This window comes from Lepisma saccharinum, chromosome 15 (assembly GCF_977018435.1).
Source record: "Lepisma saccharinum chromosome 15, izLepSacc3.1, whole genome shotgun sequence".
Classification (NCBI taxonomy): domain Eukaryota; kingdom Metazoa; phylum Arthropoda; class Insecta; order Zygentoma; family Lepismatidae; genus Lepisma; species Lepisma saccharinum.
In genome coordinates, this window is record NC_139243.1 from 31,457,625 (window position 1) to 31,480,317 (window position 22,693).

Below are 22,693 nucleotides of genomic sequence, written 5' to 3' on the forward strand. Positions count from 1 at the left end.
CACATGACCAGGTCGGGACTCGAACCCGGACTTGCCGTGTTCAACCACCGAGCCGGCGTAAATTGTTTTATTTCAATGTTCGTCTATACAGAGTGGTCACGAATTAAGGGGGCACCTTTTGTCACTGTAACTTTTGTATTAATTGAGCTATAGGTCTTTTCTACTCTTACGGCTGCCGCTCTTCAGGCTGGCAAGGGAAGTGGGGCAGCGACCAATCCAGCACGATAAGAAACCAAGCAGCCTGTAGAACGAGGTGCACGTAGTACTTCCTACCACAGCGTCATAACTCTCCGCGCCACCGCTGTTGTCTGATTGATCTGCGGCGTAATCTCAGCTCCCCACTTCCCTTGCCAGCATGAGGACCGGCCGCCGTTACAGTAGAAAAGATCTACAGTATATTTATTTCCTTTTTATCTTTCTATACACGTATGTAAAATCTAACCGACATAGCGGAGGAAGTGGATGTTGTTTTGAATGGCAGCAAGTCCCTAAGTATTGAGCAGCGTGTTAAATGTGTACGTGTATTTTCCATTACCAATAACGTGTAGCTGAAGTTCAGCGACGAATGCTGCAGGCACTTAAATACTCTAACACTTAAAAGTGACGCTATCTCAAGAATCAACAAATTATTTGATAGAACCGGAAGTGTTTCAGACCTTAAAAATCTGATAGATGGAAAGCAAATTACGTCTACAAACTTGCATTGATTTAAATGGAGATCAAATTGATAATTATGTGGAAAACAGATAAAATTGAAATTGTGTTGTCTAAGTTACTACATTCAAAAATTTAGAAGTTGCCAATATTATAAATATGTTCTCATTGTTAAACGTAATTGATGATCAATAGGTGCCCCATTAATTAGTGGCCACCCTGTATTTCGGAAGCTACATAATTGGCCTCCCTACTCATGCTGAATAATGCCGACGATGACGTATGTAAGGTTGAAAAGTAAATGAACGATAAGTATGTGATGTAAGACCAGGCTTGAGTGCTCCGTATGGTACGAGCTTCCCGCCTGCATGGCAACAACACAAGGGAAGTAAGCAGCAAAGATGCTTGCGAAGAGAAAATAATGCTCTAAACAAGGGACCCTCCTGTCATTGGCCTAACCTACCAAAATGATAATAGTTTAACTCCCCCCCCCAGTTGTGTACAAATAAACATAAAAACACCCCTACTTTTTTTTCTTTAATATAGTGATAACCCTTCTAGTGTCAGAGAGTGTGAAATCCTTGTGGGAAAAATGAAATTTTCTGTGCGCACAGTACGTAACACAAACTTATTTTACACAAAAAACTTAGACTTGAAATTCACCAAAGATTACAGAATTCCTACACAATATAATAACCTCCGATAAAATATCGATATATTTTCCTCGGAGTATGCCTTTCGGTTTTCTATTAGAAGAAATGTTTGTAAATAATATCAAATAGTGCCATCTTTACTATTTTTTTGTTAATTTGCTATTCATTTTTGCTTTTTATTTGCTTTTTCATTGTTGACAATTTCAGTTTAAAGTGGCCATGTGTGCAGTATCTGGCATTATCTAAATAAATAAATAAAAGAGGCGAGGCACGGCCCTAAAATATCGATCGGGTCTCAAATAGGCCCATTTCCTTTACCATTTCGGTAAGCTTTTTGGATTACAATGTATAATATATACAGCACGAAACACCATATATTGTGAGTTCCCGGTGTTTACAATTGGAAAAACTAAAGTATTCTTCCATACGTGTATGTCTAGAAAATAAATGCTCGGTTGAAGGTGGCGTTGCAAGCAAAACTTCAAAGATGAAAAATTTTGAGGTCAAATGTGTGACTGAACCCATTATTTCCACCTTAAGTTTTTTTTTAAACTAAGATATTCTCTTTTCTGTGAGTTCCATAAGGATCTCCATGGGTGCCAAAAACAATGCATCGGTCTGGAAAAACAACTACATCTGAAAGAAATAAGCGAAAAGAAATCCGCGTCGCCAGTAGTGAAACGATTCGAAGACTTGCATGATAAATAAATACCTACCAATAGAAGGTGTAGGTGAGTGGTTAGTGTTAACGGCTTCGCGCTCTGCAGGATGCGTGTTCGAGCGCGGTGAAGATATTCTTTCAATTTTTAAGAAACGTTTGTATGTGGATAGGGAATAATGAGTGCAGTGACACAAAGTCGATATCTTATTCGCTCACTGCATGTATACAACTTCTAAAACTACATAATTTTTCAAGGTATAAAACAACATAAAACATTTATTATTTTAATATAAACTGAAGAAATATAAATGGAAAATTGCAAGAGACATCACTTTATGAGATGACAGCTTCCCACGAGGCTACTAACAATTACAACATTAACGTTTGCGTCTGTTTATGGATTTAGAGGCAAGATTTGATAGCATAGCTTCATCACTAAACCCATGATGCACAAGAAAATAATATAGTTACATCAATTCTATGAAACACTAGATTTAAATAATACACTATTAACATTTTTTTATTATTACATTTACTTTATTCATGTTTCATTTTATGGTTTCAACTTTATTAAAGAAGTCTCCACGCTATAACAGGTGACGGAGGAACAGTGTGGGAGGGAGACCAGCAGTCGGTAGGTAAGCCAAGGCCCTTCAAGGTGCTGTAGAGCTGTGGGTTATTATTATTAAAGTAGTTTTATATTCAGCAGTTTCAAAACTATTTGCAATTTCTATTAAAAATAAATACATTTGTCATCAAATACGCAATAAATTTTTTTACAGGTTTGCATTAGTTGGCAGTCTATCCTTAATAAAAACAGTGCTATGGAGAATCGAACCGCCGACCCTTGGTGTGGTGAGCACGTATCATAGTGACCGGACCACACCGTCCTTCTAGATTTACAAGTATTGCTTATATGCTCCTACCCATGTGTTGAAACCATATTGCAGTATTCTATCTGCTATTTATAAAAAGTATATTACAATTAAATTAGTGTTCCTCGAAACTACGAAACATAATGTTTTCTTGTTAACTCTACATATTGTAAACGAGGACATTTAGAATTCAGTCACATGTCGTGTATGATTCAACAGTCTACCTAAGAAGACTGCGAGCTGAGCATGCGCAGTTCTACGATTGGCAAGCTTCGTGATCTGTCTGAGCCCACAATTCACACAGTGAACGCGAAGATTTTCTCAGCAGTATGACGTCATCCTTGGTTGTTTTGCAGCGGGGGTGCCCATGAATTTGTAAAGGAGGTATAAGCATTGGCGTATCAAGGGGTGGGTGAAGTGGACGACTGCCCGGGGCCTAGCGTCTCATGGGGTTGATACAAATAAATAGAACTGACGGAAAAAAGATGGAACAGTCTAGTTTTTGTAGACAATAAAATTAAACCATTCTGTTTTTATCTGGCTTTAAATTCTAGTTAAACGTTATAATACGTTCAAATCAGGGGCGTGACATACAGGATCTAAGCCTAAGGGGGCCCGGAAAAAATAAATATTATTGTCATATTTCTCATGAGTGTCATTTTCGCAAGAAATCACGATATCTTGCGTGGACATTTTACCCATTCATTCATTTCTCGAATAAAACTCAATTTGTCTTGTCTTTTCTTTGCACTCGCGATTTTAATATGTTAACAATAAAGCACCTCCAACTGCCATGAAGCAAGTGCGAGGTATTTAAATGGTTTGGTCATTTGCAATTCAAGAAGGCAATGGATAGGTGAAAGGAGGGGAAGTTTACCACCAAAATGCTTTTCATTTATTTCCTTCTAAACGAATTGCAGAGGACAAAATTTATACGATACAAAAAGTAGTCATTGTCGATTATGAGGAATATAACATAAACACAGTGTTAATTATACTTATGGCGTAATAATAAAAATACTAAAATGAGAAAAAGTGGCGAAATTCCAGCCACATGCTGGGAAATTAGCCATACTTATTTATCTTAACTTATTTATCATTTTATCGTCAGTTTAAGTGTATGAAATACCAAGTTGTTGACAAAAACTCAGACAACAAAGGGTAAAAGACCTACAAATGACAATACAAAACTGCTTAAAAAAATACAATACAAACTAATTTGGAGAGTCTGTCAATGGACATTGTTCTCCAGAAGAAGCAGAACTTTGATTGGTTATCGGCTATGAATCGGGAGGTTGTCTGTTACTCTGGCGAATTTACCACAAATGCATAGTCAAAAGAAAACAACTTATGTTTGCTTGTACTTGCACGCTTTCCAAAGCAAATCTTTTCACGACATCCTTACGGTTTGAGGTTACGATATAAATAATTAAAAGGAAGAAAAACAATTCTTTTCTGCCACGAAATGACAATTTCCAACGTAGTATTGAAGTTCGGCACCTTTCTTTGTCTTCTGTGTAGACGCAACTGCGTATTTCAAACTGGACTGCTTGCTTGCTAGTTAGCTCACCACACTGTAGTTTTCAGTGGAAACAAGGCACATGTTACTTGATTTTTTACAGGCATGAGTGAGTTTTTCCAACCTACAGTTTTTATCTACGATTACAAAAACCACAAGTACGGCGAAATTCCCAGCATGGTGAACATCCCTTCTTTTACCCTAATATAAGCAGTTCTTACTTCCTTCCTACACCTTCATATTTCAGCTCCCGGAAAACAAAAAAAGACATTATTAGAGTGAGTGAAATTATTAAATATAATTTTCTTCAATAACTTATTAGATAAATATGATAATTTGCTGACGTATCTCAGAAGATTTTGTATGGAGTTACATTGAGATTTCAAATTTAAAAACAGGTTGGGGACTCGTTTTCTCATCTCGCCCAGGACCTCGCGATATGTTGCTACGACACTGGGTATATGGGTTGTCACTGTTCTTCCATTTTATTTAAAAACAATCAACCCATATTTTACCTCACAGGGCGGGCCTCAAAGGGATAAGATTTTCGCCAATATCTCTTTGTCCACCTTATTGCCGCCTGTTGGAAGTAATTTAAGTATTGGAGAAACTACACGAAAAACACATCCTAAGTTGCATCGTCGAGGAACTAGATTTATCGTAGTTTGCTTCTTATAAATGTCGACAATACATTAATTGTACTTAATAAAAAAAAATCAGCTCTAAAGGAGATTCGAACCTGCGATCCTCAGACAACTGGGCTATGCCTTTACCACTTTCCCACTTTACCACTCCAACAAACTAACTTGATTTTTTTTAAGGATCTTCAGCTATCTTGCAAACTTTGTTAACATACAGTAGTTTATTTTTACAAGCTGAAATAGACTTAAAGTCTGCAACTCAGAACTATACTTCTGTGGCAACATATTCTCTCCCGTCTACATTACTGTGACAAAACTCACTTATTGTAAATGTGAAGGGGCATTGTTACATGTTGCTAATAATTTATCATACCCATCCTTAGTTCCAGATTTGACCACAGCCACCGAACATTTAGTTTGGACATATAGTACAGTAAACGTTGTAAGCCATGTATTTCAGCAGCGCCATTCTTTTGTACCTAATACCGTTTTATAGGAAATGTTATTCCTGTCGGTTGAATAGTTATCGGCTTTTAAAAATGTGAAGTGATCACATTGTTTACATCTCACGCGGCCGCCATTACATATGCAATCGTGACGTAGAGGTCGCCTCTGATTGGTCCGGAAATAGGACGGATCATATCCTTGAGAAATGCCATGAAAAATATCACGGCGTCTGAAATGCCATAAAAAATCACTTTACATGGTATCATTTTGGTCATGACATAAATGTTAAGAACAGTGCTCACAAAAATGGTTTCGTCTAAAGAGTTGGAATTCTTGCAAATTTTACACCAGGCTAGCGCCCCCCTTTCGTGTAACCCCTCGTGTTTCATCTCACATAATAATTCCACACTGCAGTGTTACTCAGGAATCAGACCGACGAATCCTCCTACGTAGCTCTTCCTCTTACAACGCTACAGTACCCCTGCTCGCTCTGCAAGTCACCAGTGTAAAAGAGAGCGCTTTTTCACAAATACGGTAGGTTTCCAGGCCTCTCTTAGGTGAAATAATCCCAAGATTTTTATCTTTGAAACATTTTTATCTCCCAAGATTAAGTCGATGTAGGTGCCAAGCTGGCGCACCTTAACCAGAATGCTTTTCTTAATCTCCTGGCAAGTTGGAAGTGTCTAGCCATGTCTCGGCTGAAGTAGAAAGCAAGCAACACGCGTAATCCCCTTTTAGATGTGAATCGATAGATTGGCGTAAGGGTGCGGAGGGGATGACTGTAAGCACGCCTTGATGTGCGTTCGGGGGCGGAGGGAGAAGAGGCTTTGGGTCTCCAACGATGTAGATAGCCTTGTATGGGGAAACGAGGAAAGTTTTACGACTTGGAAAGATAGATCTGGCAGATGTTAAGCCTTCCTGAGGAACAACTTTACCTGGTAGTATGTGGGTGTTCCAAAATTCAGATAAAAGCTAGTGACGTGGCGAGGCTTTAGTAAAGAGCTCATCGTAATAACGTGTCACATCATATTTACTCACCTCCATAAGCGATTTATGATAACATTGCGTACACTGCTCTGGTCTATATGTCCTCTTTGAATCAAGATCATAGGCGTGATACAAGTTTTTGATTCTGAAAGGCCTATGGGGCTCCAGCCCACCCAAACATTTGCCGTTTATTTTATTTTAGAAATATGCTTCATCGTTATACATTTCAAGTATTCTCTCAACTTTATTACTAACTGAGCGTTATCAAAATATTGCATAAGAATATGCTACATCTTCAATATGGTAGATTAGCTTCCTATATTATTTACACTATCCGTGGTCACGTCGCTATTAGGGAAATATGGGCGGATAAGGACTTATAACCAGGATGAGGATAGATAGGCAGTAAAAGCTCTGAAAATGGGCATATTTTAATCATTCTCCCGGATTAGGCATTCAAAGAGTAGTTATGTTTGAAAAAGGCAGCTATGACAAGAAGGCCAAGGCGGCCACTACAAAAATCATGTATACCTCTCAGAATGGCATGAAAGTGTTTTTATATGCAAAACCTAACATTGTATGGCCAATAAACACAAATGAGGCATTTCATGGCAAATCCTCGGGACATCTTTGGCACTTAATTGCATTAAATTATTAAACAAATCTCTCAGTTCGGTACACCCAATGTTTCTCAAACGTCGGCGTCACTGTCCCTGGTTATAAGAATATGTAACATTTTTAATGAATTGGTAGCTAGAGCTTGTAACAACTGTTTCAGTACATGTCCAAGTATGATGGAAAAATCTACAAGCGTCCCATGGGACTTACTACGGCAACGCTACACACGTCCTACCTGTAATCAAATCCAGCTCAGTCTTAGCTAACGTGTCCCTGCTGACATGCTGCAATTCGGGTTTTCAATGCCTCTTTTCTCCGTGATGCCTTTCGTGTTCTGTATGCATTCTCCTGCCCACCCAAATGAGAAATATTTTAGTAGACTTAGGATTAATTACACACAGGGAGACAATATAAACAAAGATGAATAGGAAGAGGGACTTAGAGATAAAGAAACGGGGTTTTGAGGAGATGCAGAGAGAATAACGAGAGAGAAGGTATGGAGGAGAGAGAGATAGATATAATGGAGGAGAGGGATAGAGAATGAATGAAGTAGAGAGAGAGGGAGAGAGAGAAAGAATACAGGACAGAGAGAGAATGAAGGGGAGAGAGACAAAGAATGAATTAGAGAGAGAGAGAGAGACAAAGAATGAAAGAGAGAGGGAGAGAGATAGACGGAATTAAAATGAAAGTAAAAGAGAAAGAATGAGGGGAGAGATGGAGAACGAACGAATGAAAGAGAGAGAGACAAAGAATGATGAAAGGTAAGAGAGAATGAACGGGAGAGATACAAAGAATGAAGAAGGGGGAGGAGAGAGAGAATGAAAGGGAGAGAGACAAAGAATGAAGGAGAAGGGAGACAGAGAATGAAAAAGGGAGGAGAGAGAGATTTAAGGGGAGAGAGAGGAAGAGAGAATGATGGAGAGAGTATGAAGGAGAGAGAGAGAGAAGGAGATAGAATGAAGGAGAGAGAGACAAAGAATAACGAAGAGGGAGGTGAGAGAATGAAGGAGAGAGAGAGAGAAATAATGAAGGAGAGAGGGGGGTTAAAATATTGAAGGGGGAGAGAGAGAGAGAGATAGAAAGAAAGAAGGAGAGAGATATAAATAATGCAGGAGAGAGAGACAAAGAATGAAGAAGGGAGAAGAGAGAGAATGAAGGAGAGAGAGACAAAGACTGAAGGAGAGACTGGGAGGTAGATATTAAGAATGAAGGGGAGAGAGAAAGAGTGAGAAAGAATGAAGGAACTATAGAGAGAGAGAATGAAGGAGAGATAGAAAGAGAGAGAAATAATAAATAATATAAACAAACAGAACAAGAAGAGAATGGAAGAGAGATACAATCAAAGAACGAAAAGGACAAGGAAACGAGCAAAGGAAGAAAGAGAAAGTATAGCGCAAATAAGTAGAGGGCGCATGGCCTCCGAAGTATAGCCGCCTGAAACTATTTCCTCCACCCATGAACACATGGAAAAGAATCATCTGACGTCAGTGGATAAGGTAAGGTAGGAGAGAGACATAGATAGCTGACAATGGAGAAAAGAGGGGATATCCCCACATTCCTCGACAAAATTTCGTTTATTCGAAACTTTTAAGTTTATTTTATAATGAGTCAAAGAGCTCGTTAGAGTGAAGATGAAAGGAACACATTCTTGTTTAATCACATTCATTTGTAAAATATTCTCATTATTCATCTCACACTCTCTTTTTATAAATAATTGACAAAGTTTAACAGAAACTTAAGAAAAAAATCCAACTTGTACCCAAATTAAAATCTCGTTCCAAAGACAGCATCCTTAATCCCCTTCTTAAGAGACTGTAGTTACGTTAATCTACCAAAGATGGCGTGTAATTAGTGTTCGCTTGTTCCTATAATTTCCACGTCGTTTAACGCTTTCATAAGGAACCCTTCTCATGACATAAATTATGGTGTTTTATACGGTTAAATATGAACATAAAGGCAAGCGAAGTATGATGGATTACACAAGCTGACATCGTGTATCGTGTATCATAAACTGACAAAAAGCTTGTGGATTTAGCTTTACCTGGCAGAATGCATTAGTAACGAGAAAAAGTATTCTGGTCTTAGTGCAATTCAGAAAAAGGTTCTGTCATTTATGAATGGATAATTTGATTGATTGCTCATATTTTGTTCACGCATTACAGTCATGTAACCTTAGGCTGTTTGTAATAGACCGTGACTTCAGTTGGGCTGTGGCAGATGTGCTCATATGTGCAGAAGCAAGTTTGAAGCGTCTGGTGTGGTGGAAATGAAGATACATTTTTACGCTATGTTTTCACCATGTTTTTATTATGTGAACTTCGATGCTTCTATACATTCAGCACCGTCTGCCTGTTAAGGATACTAGGGAGGCTGAAGCCTCTGTCAGCTTTAAATAATCTTATCAATTTTTAATGTTCACAATGACCCCTTTCCCGAAACACTTTGTATTCGGGGACTATCTATAGGGTTTATCAATTTGAACGTCAGAACTTTGAAAGAGTGTTGCGGCAACACTGACTCAAATGACGAGATTGAACTGTAACATCTGTGGCAAGTTATTATGAAGGGGTACACAATTCAACAACGCATAGAATTATTCGAATTTATTATAAAAATTCGTGTACAGTTCGACAGACATTTCGTGCATTGAGAGTAATTTATGGTCAACATAATCTACCGACAGAACGCCATATTTACCGCCTCGTAGAGAAATTTGAACGAACAGGCTCAGTAGCAAACGAACCATCTGTCCATCATCGAGTTGGTCGTTCAGCTGAAAATATCGCTTCGGTAAGCCAGAGCGTGGTTGTTTGTTTCACGGCGTTCGCAACAACTCGGCCTCTCACAGATGACAACATGGCGAATTTTGCGTCACGATCTTCACCTGAAAGCTTATAAAGTGCAACTGACTCAAGAATTTAAGCGTAATGATCATCGTCTGTGTCGGGAGTTCGCTAATTGGGCTCTACAGCAGTTGGATGCCGATCGAGATTTTGGCCGGAAAATCATATTTTCGGATGAAGCACATTTTTTTCTTCATGCCCCTTCATCCCGAGAAGGTGACTGTGTGGTGTGGTTTCTGGGCCAATGGCGTGACCGGGCCTTATTGTTTTGAGGACCAACATGGAAATCACGCGACTGTCAATGGGGAGCGATACAGGAATATGGTGGTGCAGATTTTGTGGCCTAAACTGGCAAATCTTGACATGAACAATGTGTTTTTCCAACATGACGGTGCAACTTGCCACACAGCTCGCCAAACAATGGAATATAGCAGGAAAAGTTCCCCCAACCAGTTCTGTCCACATAGGGTGATATGAACTGGTCTCCAAGATCATGTGATCTAACCTCCTTGGATTATTTTCTATGGGGTTATGTCAGTCAAGTCATGCACAGTCCGTGACCTGAAATGGAACATCGAACTAACCATTGAGGCTATACCGCTAAATATGCGTGCTGGAAAATTGGACATTCAGAATCCATTCCACCCACCAAAGCAGAGGAGGACATTTGAACGACATATTGTTCAAAACGTAATGCCATTGTTTTCTCTTCAAAATAAAATAAATGTATGTCATTATCGTTTGTGGTTTTTATTCTATCTAATTTTAAAGTTCTGACGTTCAAATTGGAAGACCCTGTGCAAGTAGCCACACAACAATACAACACTCCACAATTGATTTGCTTTATTTTACTTCGCTTTTGGTGCGACTTTTGGCTGACATGATGAAATTGTTGAATGGATACTCAAAAACACCCTTGCCCAAGCCGGGATTCGAACCCGGAATGCCTGACGTCGTAGCGTGATGTGTTAACCACTTCGACACGGGGGCCTGTACATCACTGTATGAATTAAGCTTTTTTGGGGGAGGCAGGTACCCACTCAGTTGCGTATTTGTCATTTCCTTTTGGGAAGTAGATTTTTTAAGGTATGCAAATTTGTATACATGTTACCATGGTCAGTAAACTAACTTATTGCCTTGGGGTTCCAATTCTTAAAGCATTGGTTCTAATCTAGATCATTAAATCTTATGATAACATTTAAACGTAGTTTATAAACACTTTCTATATTTACGTACATTCTAAAAAAAAGTGCACAAAGAGCTATCGAACCAGTAACACAGAAAACTTGTCAAATTTCTATTGCCAGGTCAAACTTCATTTCCATTTAACGTACCTACAAGTTTCTTGTGAACAATTTAATACATGTTCAGTGAGGTTTGTTAGTTTCAGGAAGGTATCCTCCTTTAATCCACAAGACTGCATAGTCTTCGGATTGGAGACTGTGATAACTGAGCAGTCAATGAACACGAATGATTTTTCAGTTATGCTTGTTACCTTCTTAAGAAACGGCATATAACATCCCTCGCAGGGATAAAAATAATTTTCTTTTGCCTGGGATAAAATGTTTTGTGAGGGGAAATCCCCGCCACCCCCCGTTAATTCGCACACTGCAGTACAGTACCTGAAGATGGAGAGACGACGAGTGTCGGAAACATTTATGGTCTTTTTTTGTGGGCGGGGGGGGGGAGCAGTTTGTGTGTGTACATAAGAAAACATAGTTACAAGTTTAAACAATCCATCACCATTATACCTGTATGTGTAATTTAGTTTACTTCAAGTTTCTCTTCTACTTCCTTAGCTTAATCGCGACGATGAATATGAAGAGAAAAATATTATGAAAGAAGCAATACTACTAGGTAAATCAAAAACTAAAGACAATTTTGTGTCTTCGAAGGAATAAACGAAGACTGGGTGTGTCTGACGTCACCACGTGTATAGTTGGAGTGACGTGGAAGTAGGACTATCCATCACTGCCCCATTCAGTCGAGTGTTGCGGAGCAAAAAGGTCACACGCATGGACGCACCACTCCACGAATGCACCATGGAGGAACAGAGCGCCGTAGTGCGCTATCTCTGGTCGGAGGGAGTCAAACCAGCAGACATCCACCGTCGGCTGTTAGCACAGTATCGAGTAAGCACCATGACTCAACGAAAGGTGTATGGGTGGGTGGACCGCTTTAAAACGGGACGCACAAGTGTAACGGACGAAAGTCGAAGTGGACGCCCAAAAACATCCCGCACAGATACCAGTGTCTTCAACGCTATGAAGCCGATCCCAGTATCATAGCACGAATCGTGATAGATGCTAACGCTCTTTTGGGATGTGAAGGGACCGATCCTGGCGGAGTTCCACCCACATGGCGAAACTGTGAATAGTGCAAGCTATTGTGCGTTCCTGCAAGACAAACTGTAACATGCAATTCGTCACGAGGACTGCTGTCTAAGGGGGTGCTCGTACTCCACGATAATGCCAGGCCTTATACAACAAACGCAACAGTAGACACTGTGCACAGGCTTGGCTTTGAGTTGCTTCCCCATCCTCCGTACAGCCCTGATCTGGCGTCATCAGATTACCACATCTTCGGCCTTTTGAAGGAGGCGCTGCGTGGTCGTCGGTTCAGGTCAGAGGTCCAGCAGGCGTTGCAGACGAGGCTTCGCGGACGGGGTACAGAAGCTGGTTGAAGGATACCAAAAGTGCATTGCCGTGCAGGGGGCATATGTGGAAAAGTGATATGTGTAGTTCTTCTTGTGTGGAAATAAAGATGTTACGTGAAAATTGCCTTTACTGTTTGATTTACCCTAATACAATGGCAACATCCACACCAAAGATGTCTGCTCGAACCCAGTATCCTTGTAGCGACATCTGAAGGAATTTGGCTACAAAATCACTTTCATTAATCGCAAATAATAGAATCTTTCCATCTCGCTCTATAATTGAAATATGACACTCTCGGGAATATGCTGCAAGTAAATTGGGAAATCTTGATATCTGGTGTTCTAATTGCTCAGCAGAAGAACTGGAGATAATTAATGGGTAGAATTTATCTCCAAGTGATAACAGAGAAGTCTCCAGATTAATGAAAGCCTTCTCCCAGGGGACGTCTTTGTGCGATGAGAATTCGGTAGATTACTTAGTGAGGAAAATCAAATTACCAGTCTATTTGTCTACTGTACCATACAGATTTATCCAATGGATCCTACGTGGCATGAAAGTAAATTGGAGCTAATAAGAAAATAAATCTCACAACACTTACCCCCAGAGGTGAATTTCTATTGTACAGTCACCAGCAATAAAATTGGGTTACGCACATCACTCCATAGCGTTATATATGCCTAACTCGACGACAAGGAGCGAACTCGCTATTGAGGAAAATGCTACTAAAATTCCTCCCCCCTCGCAGTGTTATGCAACATACACAACGTATTGTGGTGAACCCATTTTTATTGCAGGTGACTGTACATGCTCTTGTGTTAGGAAAACTGAGTAAATGAATGAGAAGTGTGTATGTACGAAGTCCCAAAACAGGGTATACACAGTGTGTATACGTGTGTATTACACACTTTTGGATAATTACCAAATTCATTTTTTAATAAGATACATCAACGTTGATTTTTTTTTATATGGAGAAGATAGATACATTTTAACCGTTAAATGCCATGCGGTGCTAATATATCTCGTTAAACTGAACAACGGATGGGGGACGGTGGGTTCTGACCAGAGCAAGAGGAAAAAGCAGATAGGAAAACAGAGAAATAACGTTGAGAAACAAGAAAAAGAAAGATAAAGAAAATAAGAAAAAGAAATATAAAGAGAAGGAGAAAAGGAAAGATAAACAGAAGAAAAAAGGAAAGATAAAGAGAAGAAGAGAAGGAAAGAAAGAAAGAAGAAAAGGAAAGATAAAGAGAAGAAGAAAAGGAAAGATCAAGAAAAGAAGAACAAGAGGGATAAATAGATGGAAGACTAAGAGGGATAAAGAGAAGATGAAAAGAAACATAAACAGAAGAAGAACAAGAAGGATAAACAGGAAGAAGTCTGAAGACAGAGAGGATAAAAAGAAGATGAAAGGAATACAGAACAGAGAAGGAAAGTCAGGAATAGAGATACAGGAATAAAGTGATAACAAAAACAAAGATTCATAGAGGTACAGAGAGGAAGATATGAAAGGAAAAATAAAAATTTTATACAAGCAAAACAGAAAGAGATAAGGAAGGAAAAATAAATGGAAACAGAGAAAGACAGAGACAGAAATCAAGAAAAAGGGATAAAGAAACAAACGCAGAAAGAAAGAAAGAAGACAAGGATAGAGAAAGAAACAAAGATGTAAAGCTATAAAGAGATAAACAGAAGAAAAGATAGATAGAAAGAAAGAAGGGATGAAAGTAAGAGAAGAGAAGAGAATTTTATTGGGCAAAGCAGAACCAACTTCAAAATATTTCAACCACTTTGAGTCAATTGTCAATACTCTCTAACAATGCTCAATCAAGATAAATATAATTTATGAAAATATAATGATAAAAATGTTTCACATAAAAGTACAATTGGAATCGGTTGTACATGGGAGGTTAACAGTCAAGTTTATTCAAAGTCTCTCCGAAACAATGTCTATTCTGCTCAAGGTACTGTTGATAACGTTAAGCAATGGAATTGAAAATATCGTGAATGATTTGATTTAGTATTTATCTCTGAACGGCTTCATAATTTTAAACAATTAGGAAATGTACACTGCTACAAATGAACATTTCATAAGTTCTCTCCTGTTTCCTGCTCGGGGAGAGCGTTCGGGCAACGGGATTTTAGTCTAAACTGTAGGAATTTTCGTGAAACTATAGAATACGTGTAAAATTAAGTGACTGCAAACTGTTAAATTCACGAATGTCACCTTTAGGCCCGGAGTAGGCTTGAGCATCTCGCTCGGACTTGTAGAGGCCAATGAGGTGTCTATGCGGTGCGAGCATGCACACTGATTTTCACTGAACTTTCTTCTGCTATGATTATAATGCCACACTTCAGTGTTACTCACGATGGCGAGAGGTTTCTCATTGCACGAACGCGATCAACAAAGTCTCCTGCCTCGCCCATGATATCCATTCCGTCAGTCTCATAATGGTACAGTACCGCTGTTCGCTCTGCATTCCACATGTCCATACAAGAGCGCTCTTCCACAAATACGGTGGGTTCAACAGGCCTGCCCTTCAGCCAGTGATGTGCCGTAGACTATAAGTTTACGTCTACATGCGTTGTCTACACGTAATCTACGCGTAGATTACATTGGGTTGTAGTTTACATAGACTACGTAGACAATCTAAAGTGCATTAAAATTAATTTTCAAGGGTTTCATGAAAGGAAAGTCACATTTTCAACTATATTGGTTCCTAATAAAATGAAAAGAACCCTATTTACAACAAAATTTCTCGTCTCTTCTATTATAAACTATGGATGAAGATAAATAGTATGCAAAAAACAACAACAGATGGCAGTCGTGAGCCAAGAGTGGTCTTTTCCCATAAAACACTAGAATATTTCCTATATTAGTTTCCTTCGTAGGTGAGAAATTGTTCGAATTTGGAAGAAAGAGTATGAAAAGTTATCCTTACACATCAGTAACTGATACGCAGTATAATTTTCTTTTAATTCCACGGCGCCCTTTGCTAAGTTATCACCTTTCGCCATGTTGTTTACATAGATTACGTCATCTACGTGTATAAAATAGTCTACGTGTAGAATGTAGACTATCGTTGTTTACTCGTAGACGCACATCACTGCCTGCAGCTTAAGGTTTCCACTGACAATCTCAGCGTACCGTCTTCAGTAAAGGTAATCTCTGTTCTTTATTCAATTCTATCTACGCGTAGTTATTATATCTATATTTTCATGGTAATGGTTCACCTAAGAAGAGACAGTGTCGTTGCTAAGTATTTCAAAAGTACACTGCTGTAAAAGATATCTTCCTGACATTTCAAAACGCACCACTGAAATCACAGAGCATCTCGTGTTCGTGTCTTGCACTGAAAATAGAAAAAGCTACTCCAGATTTTCTCCTTCTGGAAATATTTACCCACTGCCCAGGCGTGCAATTTATCAAGTGGGGCGGATCTGTAAGATGATGGCAGACCACAGGATACCTCAAATAGTCAATTCCAATTTATACTAGAACTTATAAGACTTTCGTAACAGCACGATCTGTCAATATAAGATAGTGATGTTTGCAGAAACAATGGTGCAGGAAAGCGAAAGTTTATTTCCATTCTTTCTCGTAGCTCTTGTACTTCTGAAATAGATTTATTTATTTATTTACTCAGACTTTCAGATTCAGTCTTATTTGGCTATTTTACACTGAAACAACATAAAGTAGAAACAAAAAATAACAAACGATAAAAACAATAACAAGATGGGATAGATTTACATGTTCTTGGTCAGTAATATACAAAAATTACGTTCTGGGGGAAGTTTGTTGTAGATTTCTGGAGCCTGTAAAACAACGAAACAATCTCAGAGAAACTTATGACCGTCTTCGTGCGGAGGACAAGCCAAATATTCTTGATTAGGGTCTCTGTTGGGTATTTTGTTTTTGTTACTTCATGTACTCATCAGTTCAGATTTTTTCATTTAGTCACATAACTTAATTCATGGACGTCCATAAAACTTTTTCCACTGATGGGGAAGGCAGCATTATGTTTATGAACTTCCTTATGAACATAAACATTAGCCTTGTCACTGTGAAGGACTTTTAATTCAATGGAAGCGTCACACTTCTAAATTGTTCGCAACAACCATTCATAATGCGCAGCTCTTCGTGGATGCATCCAATTAAAATCGTGTGCAATGGCATGTGAACTTCTCTCCCTAGAAATCTCTTTGATCTCGATGCATTACCGATGCGCTAAACAAATTTTAAGGCATTTTTCTAACACCTCGAGAAGGAGCAAATTGGTACAAGAATTCAGTCATAACTTTTTACTGGTTAAAGATACGTCGAAAAAACCTTCACCATTGCATTTCTCGAGACATTCTAGCCTGATTTGATATATCATATCAAACCCTTACTATTTACAATTCTGAAGTTGAATTCAAGATGGCGGACATCAAGATGGCCGCCGACCGCGCGGGTGGCGTCAATGTGGTTCCCCCTTGGCCTGATAACGATTGCTCATCACCATTTCTATGTTGCGCGCTGCAGTGGCCTTGTACCGTGGGTGTTAAGTGACTTTTTGAGCCACCCTGTATAATTACAGATAAATATAATAGATACAGATTTATATAAATGTATATAAAATAATAATAAATGTAGATTTATAAACATAGATCTCGTTCTCGTCTCGGGCATGTCTTGTGCCTCGACATATGCAATGTGAACAAGATATACCCTACAGCGTGTTGCTGAACAAACTTTCATAGAGATTAGGAACGTTCAAACACCTTTTCTTAATAATGATTTTTTTTTTAACTGCTCATGTCAATGCTACTAGACCTGGAAAGAACTATATTTTATCCTCAAAGTATGTAACCACTTTAATAATCAACCCTGACCTCCCCGATGGCTCAGTGGTAGCGTTGTCGCCTTGCAATCAAGGGGTCCCGGGTTCGATACCCGCTAGAGGCACATAGTGGTTCGGATCCCACTTTAAACTGTAGGTCCAGTCTCGATTAGCCTTACTGTGCATAAAATAGACTTAAAACACCAACTCAATCAATAATAATAAACAACCCTGAATAATATATATGTGTGTGTGTGTGTGTGTGTGTGTGTGTGTGTGTGTGTGTGTGTGTGTAGATTAGACGATGTAGATTCGATTTTGTAAAATATTAAAATATAGATTATCTTTATACAACAATGTTTAACTTTCTATGTGTTTGTCCCCCTGGCTTCATTTCTTTTCATCTAATTCTCTCTCCCTCTCTCTCCCCAGCTCTCTCATTTTTAAATTTTTTGCTTTCGTTTACTCCCTTTCCTTTTCACTTTCACTTCCCTTTCTTTCCCGCTGTATTCCTCTGTAATGTCATCTCTTTCTCTCTATTATCTTATCTTCTTGCTTTCATCCAGGCTCTTTTCATTCTTTCTTTTAAATTTTCTCGATTTTATTATTGTTTCCCTTTCCTCTCACATTCTTGGTATTTCCATCATTCTTACTTTCTTTCCTCCCATTAACACCTTTCCATCTCTACAATTACTCATATTCTTTTTTACTTATTACTCTGGCTATTTTTCTCTCCTTCCTTCCCTTCTCTCTATTTCTTTGTGTGTCTTTCTCTCTCTCTCTCTCTTTGGAATTTTCCTGTCTTTCTCTCTCTCTCTCTCTCTCTCTCTCTCTCTCTCTCTCTCTCTCTCTCTTCGAATTTTCCTCTGTCTTTCTCTGTCTCTCGAGTACAAAGGTTCACTTTTCAGAAAGTACGCAAATGTTTACCTCCCCTCATTATAGTACACTCGGGTAACTTAAATCTTACAGGCTAACGAAGCTATGGCACCTGGATCCACAACCACAGTATTCCTCTGTAGGGCTCTGTTGTGTCCTCTTACGTGCATTTGTGTTTTGTACCTTGCATCAATTTCATGTTATCACAATTATTATTATTATTTATTATCTCAATAGGGTTACAATTAAGCCATACATTTAATTTAGAACAATATTAATACAAATAATGACTTGATGCCCATTGTAGAAAAACGATATAAAAAAGCTATATGTAAGGAAAATGAGATGAATTTACATAAGTATGTAGGGTGTAACATGGTAGTAATGAAATAAAGGAAGTTTGAGTGTTATACATATTTAAAAGGAACAAAGGTGTGGGTTTGGATATGAGTGTGTATGGAATTACTGTTCGAAGGATAGGGATGAAAATTTTAAAGCATATGTGCGAGGGGGGAGGGGAGCGTTATCCATCTCTTTCTCCACGTGAAGAAACTGTTGGACTATTTATGGTGCTCTGGTACTATACGGGCAAGACCTGTGCTATAGCATCTACATTTCCTTCTTTCTAACTGTATATAGAAGCTTCTTAAATCAATACTGTTTTTTTTAGGCTTACCGTAATACACAGAGTCCTATTTGCTGATGAAGAGGACCTTAAGCAACTAGCCGAAACAGAAGCTCGGATCATCCTCCTATACTCCACACGGGAGGAGGCTAGGACCATTATGTCAATTGCATCGAAGCTCAAACTTACAGGTAAGTAAAACCACATTTATACGTCCATTCTTTGTATTTTCTGGTTGAAATAATAACATAAAATTTATCGTCTCCTGGTCAACATCCACACGTTGAAAGTATACCCTTTAATTCAAACAATATAATAATCATCTCATTCTATCTATTGTTTTCAGTTTTGCTATTCAGAAATTTTTGAATTGTTTCTTGTCTATTGTCATATAGTATTAACTTCCAAGTTTTTTTTGTTTTAACATGGATGTATTTTTCTCAAATATATTTTTATATATTCTTTGTATATTTACCTAAACGCACGTTCCTGAAAATAGGCGGCTGGGCAGAATTGCGCTGGTGCCACATATGGGAAAAGCAAAGCGACAGCGGGACAAAAGTCACTATAGCTCTTTTCCAGTCTTACGGCAGGCGGCCTATAGGCTGGCAAGGGAATTGGGGAATGGGGAAGCGACCAATCCAACGCGATAAGAAACGCAGCAGCCAGTAGAACGAGGCTGAAGTAGTACATTTTTCTGCCGCGTCGTGTTTCTCGGCGCCACTGCCGTTGTCTGGTTGGTCTGCGGTGCAATCACCGCTCCCCACTTCCCTTGCCAGAACTAGGACTGGCCGCCGTAAGAGTGGAGAATACCTATAGTACCCGGGCACTGTGTGGCAACGTTGCCTAGTTCGAGCGTCACACAAACCACTCCTCGGGTCATTTTGGTGTCATCCCTTACCTTTCGAGCAAATACTGTCTTTTGTATCACATGGACTACAAAGACCAGCTCTACAACGAGGTCTTTCTTTAACCTCCGAAAAATTACCTCCTGCTAGTTGGCTAATATAGCTACTGCCTGTCGCCTTTCTCGGCTTTATACATCAGCACAGAAGACTCAGCAGAAGAACTAAAGATTCTTGCTAAGTTCGGAGAATTATCTTTGATAAAATGGTTCTTCTAAGTTCGCTCCAAATTCATTCATTAATATGTATATAGATAGAGAGAAATAAATCAAGTGTGCTTAAAAAACTGATGTTTCATTCCTTCACATTAGTATTTTTCTAAGACTTTCGTGTTGCCCTCTTTTACCTCTCCCCCTCCCGCACGCCCTTGATCCATACGGTTGCATCTGCTACACCCGCTGCCAAAAGTAGGCTTACATGTAGCCTAATTATTCATCATCATTTTCATTCGGCCTCTTTTACAAATTGTGATGATCACGATTCACGAATTGAAATGAAAGCGTCAATAAGCAGAGGACATCATCTGATTTAACGTCAACGCAATTGCATTCGTAAGCCAATTGCTTCGTTGAGATATGGTATCCAATTTTGGGAGAACTCGGCACAATCGCAGAGGATTTTTAAAATACAAAAAAGAACATTGCGTATTTTGGCAAATTTACCCAAAACTGATACATGTCAACCTCTTTTTTTAAAAAATCGCGTATTAACACTTCCGAGTTTGTACTTACTTGAAACACTTACTTTCATACACGATACAAAATCGAACTATCCAAAGAACATAGACACTCGCAATTACAATACAAGACAAAAGAATAACTTCCACATTCCTAAAGTGCGGCTAACTGCACATCACTCAGGACCTTTTTACACGGGCATCCAATGTTACCAAATAGTTACAAAAATTTTGAAAGGACTACGGTCTTTAAAAGTAAGGTGAAAAAATTGATATTGAAATATACATTATATTCAGTTAAAGAATTTCAGGAATTAAGTAACTTTATATAATAAATGTAGATTGTATACACTGTAAAATATTGTAATTTTACAGCACTAGTCCACTTAAGGGTAATATTTGTCACTGTTTACTATTATATTATGTTATACTATTATAAAATAAATACTGCCCATTGATGTATAGATATATATTGTGTGCAATGTCAACATGTGCCACTCACGGGTGCTTTCGGTGTGAAAATTTCACAATAAACTCAATAAACCAGAACAACATCAATGTTGCCAAACCCAACACTGCCCTATAACCAGTGGCGGCGATTGGGTTCCAAAAGTGGGGGGGGGGGTCAAGGACAGTTTACGTTCCCTTGGTAGATAAGGTTTAGCATAGTGTGGGAGCAAACGTTGCAAAAAGTGAGGGGGGAATTTCCCCTCCTCGCCCCCACTAATCGTCGCCACTGCCTATAACTGATTACAGCAGAAGCTTTATCCAACAATGTGCATGAACAAAATATACAAATTATCAGTTTGAAATGTAAAGTGTGCTTATTAAATTTACAATGAAATCATAAATGTTCTATTAATTTGTGCCGGCTCAAAGGGTACTCACAGTGTGTTGCAATATGCAGTAATGGATTGAAATCGAGAATTGTTACAAACAATAGCTCGGAAAAGTGTTCAGTTTGTTGAAAATGAATATCAAATGGGATACAGTTAGGTAGTCTCAACGTATTTACGAATAAATCTATTTGGCATAATCATATTGTAATTATTAGAATCGAAATCTAGGTATATTAATTTGAAGGAATGATGATTCACAATTTATTCTTGTTTCAGGCAACAACTACCTGTGGATCGCAACGCAGAGCGTAATTGGAAGCTCTAGGGAGGCTCCAGATGAGTTTCCGGTGGGAATGTTAGGTATGTATGGCAACATTGCAACTGTCAATCACTAATTTACATGCATTGGTTGCGACGTGCCATTAATCTAATAAGGGCACTGAAAATTAACATGGGATATATGAAGTGAATCAGATTTCCTAGTCCATTGTTGGTGGACCTCATGTGGGTCGAAGTAATGAAGCCAACAATGACTTCCATGAAGATGCTCATCAGGGAGTTATTGGCGTTCCTAAAGCAATCATGCAAATGTGACTATTACGTCATCATTCCCTTGCTTTATGATTGGCTCATTTCTTTATTACTCTCTGAAATGAAGAACACAAAAGGTATGCGGAATCATTATTGCAGCTGAAAGCAGTGGCGTAACCAGGAATTTTGTGTGGATGTTTTCTGTAATACTCAATCTCCTATTTTCATATAGTATCTTACGTTCATTTTTATACAGGGAAATTGGACCTGGGGTATATAACTCGTCAACCCTATTCCTGATACGCCACTCGTTAAAACTGCTCATTTATGAAATCAGTTATAGGTGTTTCGAAAAGTTACATAGTACAAATACGCAGGGGCTGATGGGGATTCATCTCCTCTGAAACAATATAACAGAAAATTAAATCAAACAAATAATGTTTGTGTTGTTCCTTTTGGTATCTATTGAACATATCCCATAGTAAATATTTTAAGCTAGTTATTCATGTGTGTACAACACTTTGAACAGTGGCGTGCAAAGAAATTATCTTTAGACGACGTGGCTTTCAATTTTAGAAATCAAATTTATATCTTACAATGTTTTCTTGGCATCTAATACGATGTATTTTCTCAGAAATTTGGGTTCAAGGTGATTTCCAAGGAGTGCACAAACTGATGGAGTTATCGAAATATAATATTTTTACAATAGTAAATCGTAGGCCAGGGAGCTATTCTAAACGAGTAAAGACATTTAAAAGTCTGGACAACATAGCAATGACGTAATAATAATTTGTGTAAGGCATCCACATAACGATTTATCTTGTATTAAAACAAAAAAGCGTGGGCGCGAGATATTTTTGTTACGA

At 38.6% G+C, this 22,693-nt stretch overlaps 1 protein-coding gene across 2 annotated transcripts in view; it reads left to right on the plus strand.

Annotated features, from left to right (window-relative positions):
• Positions 1–22,693, plus strand: part of LOC145999662 (glutamate receptor ionotropic, NMDA 2B-like) — a 957,426-nt gene that overhangs the window by 556,161 nt on the left and 378,572 nt on the right. For both annotated transcript variants that reach the window (XR_014443422.1, XM_083136793.1), the window contains exons 4-5: positions 18,922–19,067; positions 21,573–21,656. Coding sequence is in view for 1 of the 2 variants with exons in the window: in XM_083136793.1 (XP_082992919.1) it covers positions 18,922–19,067; positions 21,573–21,656 (230 nt within the window). In the remaining variant the exon portion in view is untranslated. The remainder of the gene's footprint in view (positions 1–18,921; positions 19,068–21,572; positions 21,657–22,693) is intronic.